This window comes from Echinops telfairi, unplaced genomic scaffold (assembly GCF_000313985.2).
Source record: "Echinops telfairi isolate 266 unplaced genomic scaffold, ASM31398v2 ScPeMD7_53;HRSCAF=182, whole genome shotgun sequence".
In the NCBI taxonomy this organism is placed as follows: domain Eukaryota; kingdom Metazoa; phylum Chordata; class Mammalia; order Afrosoricida; family Tenrecidae; genus Echinops; species Echinops telfairi.
Window position 1 is genome coordinate 5,970,517 of NW_022103951.1, and position 6,352 is coordinate 5,976,868.

General features: G+C 46.4%; 1 protein-coding gene across 1 annotated transcript in view; it reads right to left on the reverse strand.

Annotated features, from left to right (window-relative positions):
• SMS (spermine synthase) overlaps positions 1-2,136 on the reverse strand; it is a 37,736-nt gene extending 35,600 nt beyond the window's left edge. Inside the window, exon 1 of the mRNA XM_030885780.2 lies at positions 2,020-2,136. Within this exon, the coding sequence (XP_030741640.1) occupies positions 2,020-2,087 (68 nt within the window). The 5' untranslated portion in view covers positions 2,088-2,136. The remainder of the gene's footprint in view (positions 1-2,019) is intronic.
• Between the last annotated feature and the right edge of the window lie 4,216 nt (positions 2,137-6,352).

The following is a 6,352-nucleotide window of genomic DNA, read 5'->3' on the forward strand; positions in this document are numbered from 1 at the left end:
TGGGGTGGGGTTCCGAGTTAGTGTTTGAGCATGAAACATCAATCACTGGGACTTCCTTCAATCCGTAAATGGCCTAAAACACAAATTTTGGCACTAACAAAGCCAATGTAGACACCATAAATCCATGGAGATCTAATTAAGGTGACAATCTCCCAACCCTTCACCACTACCAATGGCACATAAAAATGACCTCAAATTGGGTGGTTCTAGCCAGGAACCCTCCTCCCCTGAGAGAACCGCATCACTATAGGCAATACCAGAAAGTAGGGGCACGCACCCACCTCAAAGTTGGCAGCCCTTAGGGAAAGTCAGAAAAAGAGAAAAACACGTTGCCCAGAGCCAAAAGAAGGGGGGGTGGGCAGGAGAAAACGAGCAGGGCCAGGCTACTCAGCGCCACAAAGAAGACGCTTAACCTAGAAGCCTCGTGACAAAAGGGCAGTGGGGGAGCTGGCCAGTCCATAAAACACATTCCTGGTGGCGAGAAGTGGGGTTTGAGGAGCACCACTGTGGGCCTCATTAACCGAACGAGAAAGGAGGGAGACCAAGGTTGAAAAAAAATTTTTTTTTTAGCTACGCATTTTCGTTTTTCTACTTTCTGCTTTCAAAGGTAATTTCTGCAGAGCATTCAAATACCCCTTTCTGGAAAGAACTCTCAGCCCTTTGTACACCTGGAATTGGTACTTCTTGTAGAAAACTTCGAGAACTCCGGCAGAGAGGCAGGCCTAAGGGCAGCTACAAAGGCCTTGAGGAGATGGTAAAAGTTTTAAGGTTTTCGCCTGAAGGAGGATGAGCCGCCTAACCAGGTGGCAGCGTGACAAGCTTTAATTTGCTGTGCAGAAGACCTGACCCCAAGTGAGGTCAGGAGCAAACAATGACTCAATGGCAGGGCGGGTGGAAAAGAAATGAGAGGAATGAGAGGACAGAGGCTGGTGAGGCATCAGCCCTAAGGAAAAATTGAGATGCCTTTGAGCTAAGTAAACACATGCATGAAGGTTTGCTCTATGGTCAGCAATACACGTCTGGACTTTGGGTTAGAGGGATTGGGGCGGTCTCCCTTGGCCAGAATGAACCCCATCATTTGTACCCCTGGGACCTCCTTCAATCCTTAAGTGGCCTAAAACAAAGAGACCTACAAAGAGAATAATAGAAGGTGGGGGTGGGGTGGGGGAGTTCCAAAAGTAGAAGTTTCCCTGGCTTCCCAGCATTGTCTTCTGGGCTTCTGTCAGGTGGGGGGTAGGGGTAGTTGTTTTTTCTCTTACTAAAGGAGAGAGGGCTATATGGAATTCAGACTCTGTACCCAATGAGGGGAATGAAAACTTTCAAAAATACCCAGATGTTCACATTTTAAAATTAATAGTGTCAATTGCTAAGATCTTAATTACGAGTTTGTATGCTAAGCTAGTCAAGGTAGAAGAAGAGAAAGCGAGGTGTGAGAAGCACACTAAGCTTCCCCATCTCAGAACACATGTACTCTATCTGCATATTGACTGCATGAAGTCTAGTCTTTCATATCTTTTAAACCAACAAATGGAAACTCACTTAGGTTCTTCTTGGATCAGCTCAGCTTCCTGTTAAGATGCATGCTGACTCTATAGTCCTGTTGCGCTACCCACCACCTGCAATACCTGATGATCATGCGGATGAGTGTGTCCCCTCACCTATCTGCGTCAGCCTCTCCTGGTAGACTTGTTGGGAAGGCTGGCCCCCTGGCTGACTGCATCAGAAACTCCTGACATGAAGCCCAGGAATGTGGGTCTTAACCAACTGTCCCATCATTACCTGCTGGCTGACACTACTTGTCCAGCCTTCACAGTAGAATCATCTAGGAGAATTGAGAAACACGGATGCCCAAGCCCAGTGGGTGTCATAAGCTCTCCCAGGAGACTCTAATGTGCAGGTGGGTTTGCGAAGCACTGAATTCTAGCCCTCTTCTAAAAGATGTCAGGTGGGCCACCCCCTCCGTTCTCACCCCACCTGGGCTTTTTCGTACATTCCCAGATCTACCCAAGGTGGACTCACCTGCCATTTTTGTTGGTGTAGGTTGCTAAGTACCCATGGTCCTGCCAGGTGTGCACCGACTCAGTCATTCCCTGCTCTTGGAAAATGGACTGCAGGCCTTTGAGAATGGTTTCACCATCAGCTGAAGAGCAGGAGGAAGAACACAAAGATAGTCAAAGCATAGCCCGTTCCAAAGGAAAGCCAAAACAAGAACAAAAACCAAAAAAGGAAAGGCAAAACCCATGGGGTGACGACTGGACTTCCTGAGGGAGATCTGCACAGAGTGAGGCAGCATCCATTGTTTCTCGCCTTCATCATAGGCAACACACTTTTAACCCTGCAAGGAAAGGCTCCACCACAGAGCATCGGGTTACACAAGACCAGGAGAACCCACCAGAAACAGATGCAGGCAGACAGAGATCCGCCTCCCTGGAGAGAGCACACCATAAAATCATCAGCAAACTCAAAAAGCAAAGAAATGGCACCAAGTGCAAATCTTGTCAACGAGATTCCATTTTCAGTAAATCAATGAGGACTAGCAAGAGGATGTCCAGACACTGTTGACGGACATTACAAATGACTTCAATACTTTTGATCTAGATGTTTTACAGCAAGGATGTGCAGCTCTTATAATCAGGGGAAATTTTTTTTTCATTTATTAAGTAATGTTACTTGGGAACCTATTTAAATGTGGTAGAAACGGAATAGCAATTCCATTTGGGACATCCTGCTGTGGCATTGTGACCTCTCAGGTCCACCAGGGTCACACACACACCCCCACACACACACAATCTCTTTTCCAAGTAGAGCACAGTAATCTCCAGGTAGGACTGAGGAAGGTTCTAGAAATTGCAATTACCATGGCAGGTTCATTTGAAGCCAAAAATTTCCATGTACTTTCAGCATCAAGATACTTCAAGGAAAGGCCGTATATAATTTGTTCTTTTCCAGGTATGTCTTGCAAAGCAGCCTAGTCAGAAGAAAAAGCAAGATACGACCGACCCGAGACAAACTAGGGCCTCACCTACCCGAGACCAGAAGAACTACCCACCATTCGGTTCAGGGTCACAATAGATAGACCCTAATAGGAATGGAAGAAATTTTAGAACCAAAGTTCAAATTCCTAAACCAAAACCCACAAACACACCAGACTCACTGGACCAGTTGAGACGGGGGGACTCCCCAAGACTTCTGCCCTGAGATACTCTTTAAGCCTTGAACTGAAACTAACCCCAAATCACCTTTTAAGCTAAATAACAGATTGGCTCACAAAATAAAACTATGAATCACAAATACTGTGCTCCTTTCAAAACATCATCTATATGAGACCAAACATTCATAATTACTTTAAACCAAAGATGAGAATGTTAGAGGGCAGTATGGAAAACATTACTACCAAAACATAAACATGGAGAATGTAGCCGATGAAACTAACAATGCGTGTAGACAGAGTTGAATGAAAGCCAAAACTGCTCTGTAAACCTCCCCCCAAAACACAGATTTAAAAAAAAAACATAGCCAAAGGAATCATTCCGTAAGTGCCCCAGTGTGGTAGCTAGATTGTACGCCACCTGAAATTTGTATGAAAGTCTAGGGGTGGAGTCCAACCTATCAATCAGGTCACACAGCCTGATGAAGCCTCTTGGTAGGTATAGCCTTTTCATAAGAGAGACATAGGGGACCCCTCTACTCTCTCTGGCCCTTTGCCTTAATCCTTGCTGGGATTCCGTAAATGGGCCCACTCCATGTGGGCTGTTGACCCTGATAGTGGAAGCCTGAGCTGTTGGCGCCTGGCTATATTCCCACGGACCTTGGAACGGAGGTACTCTGCACCAACATGCCTGTAACCTCCCTGAAGAGGGCTCTGCCTCGCCTTGGACCCATGGACTTCAGTTGGACTGGCTTGGCAAGCCTTCTTGTATAAAGTTCCTTCTTACAATGAGTGTCACTCAGCTTTGTTTCTCTGCACAACCCAGCCTAATCCACCCAGAATCCCTTTTCCGGCAGGTGCCACAGGACAGGACAGCAGCACCTCCTGCAAAGCATGACCAAGAAGCAGCCCTGCCTTGTCTCTGCCTCAATAGACACAAAAAAAAGATTCACAGCAGCTGACTACAGTGCAGCTACAAGGATATCATACTCAAATTCCTTCCGCAAAACCAAATGTCAAAGGAAAGTTAAGGCTATCTCAGATTCAGAGTCTCCCTTTAGTGGACTTTTTGCAAGGATGTTTCCCAGACTTGGTACAGTAAGAATGAAAAATCAAAGCAACAACAAAAAATTCTCATAACCACCTAGTAGGCTTGAACTCACAGTGACTCGACTGAGGGTTACCAAGAGTATAAATCTTTATTTCTAGAAGCAGACCGGCTGGTCTTTCTCCTGCAAAGAACTCTTTAAATTCTCTCTAGCTCCTAGCAAAATTGTGTCTTTGGGAAAGAACTGGGTTTGCTTGGCTCGTCTGAAATTTATTTCAGGACATTAAGAGGGAAGGCCTGAATTATATCGCCAGAATTCGGTCACATTAAAGAACAAATTCCATTAAAAAACAACAGCAAAAACTATTTTGAACTTAAGAATGCACTCAAACGTGTTGTGTCTGTCTATCTGAGCACTGTGGTGAGATCAGCCCACTGTGGGGCGTAACTGGCTGTAGGGGCAAGACGATAGAGAACATGCCGGCCCCAAACATTCAAGTTCCACATTTTACAAATAGTCCAGCAGCACTTGCCCAAAATATGAAAGCCACTGTGTAATTATTCAATTCCTTCTTGGCTAGAACAGATGTTCTCAGTTTGGAAAGGGCAGAAAGCACATCCCTCATGGTCAACGGCCCAAGATGGAGTTGTTTGACGTGTTCCAAACCAGAAGACAGATACCTGATGCTGCAGAAGTGAAAACACGCAGGGCCTCCAGGTACGTGACTAGCCAGGCTGGGCCTTGAACAAGGGCCCTGGCCCAGGAGCTGAGTGAGGGCAACTTCTGTCTCTCCGGACCAAGGTTAAGAACTATCTCTATTTCCTGCCAAGCCCAGCATGACAACCACCAGGCCCTTTTGGAAGTGGCACAATTAGACCAAAGGCACCCTGTAGGCTACTGGATGCCCTGGGGCTAGGTTTCAAACTGAAGAAGCAGCATCACCCCCACCCCTCAAAATACCAACTGTGACGTTTTACTTGTTTCTAAACCGTGTGAAGACAAAATGCCTTGAATCGGAATGTGTTCTGGGCTGCAGATTGTTCGTTTACCCACCCGCCATTGTGTGTGGCCTGGCCTCTGGGGGCATGTGAGCCTACCACGACGTCTGAAGGGGATCCGGAGAAGGGTGTCAGCAAAGGGGCTCAGCATGTTGGTCCACCTTCCACCCGCTCTGAAGGTTCCCACATCACTTCATGTGTGCTGTTTCCAGGGCTGGGGGAAGACTCCACTCCTCAGCATCTCCTTTCTAAGAGCAGGCTGTTAGCAGTGAAAACCCAAAGCCAACGGCATGCACTCCACCAGGCGACAAGACGCTTGATTTGTCACCTTGACCCTCAGGTGCTCAGGGGACGCTTTGTGACTCGGTGAACAATTATTTCCTTTAGCTCAAAGGATTATAGTTGTGATCATGACTTTTCAGTTTCTAGAATCACTTATTGGTCCAGTGGCTTTCAAGCCTGCTGTTCATGAGAATCATCTTGGGCATTTTCAAAAGCCCACCACCACAGCCTAGACCAATGAAATAAAAGCAAGGGCTGGGATCCAGACATTAATATTTGTAAAAGCTCTCTGGGAAATTCCCATGTGCAGCCCAAGGTTGGTAACCATTGAACTAGCCAATCTATTCAAAGAAAGGGGACCCCCCCCCACTAGTGCCACAGTAATTATACCTGCCACCCCAGCATTACAGAAAATGTTTAACAAAATAGCAGGCCTGGAAAAGTTGAAACCAGGTAGTCCACCCAAACCCACTCCATGCCTGTCTAGCAAGGAATGGGCAAGAGGAGCAAACAGAATGGACTTGCTCTATCAGTCTCCCTCAGTATTGGTTAAGCTGTTGATAAAACTGGGTGTGGGGCTGTCTTTCCCTCACAGAACTTCTGCCAACCATGCTTGGTATATATTTGCAGTGCCCATTCCTCAAAACACCCAATCCCCTAATGCACAAGGAGGGGTTCAGGAGATGGACTACAATTCTTTGAACACTAGTAGAATACCTAGGAGTGAAAAAACGAGGCTGGGGTCAAAGCATTCACAAATTGGGAACACGCGATAGCTATGCCACAAATGCATACAATCAGAGTTTTTTGAGGATTGCTGAGAGAGATAGCCACAGCACTTCTAAGTACAAGTGGTAATGTAATGGAAACTAAGC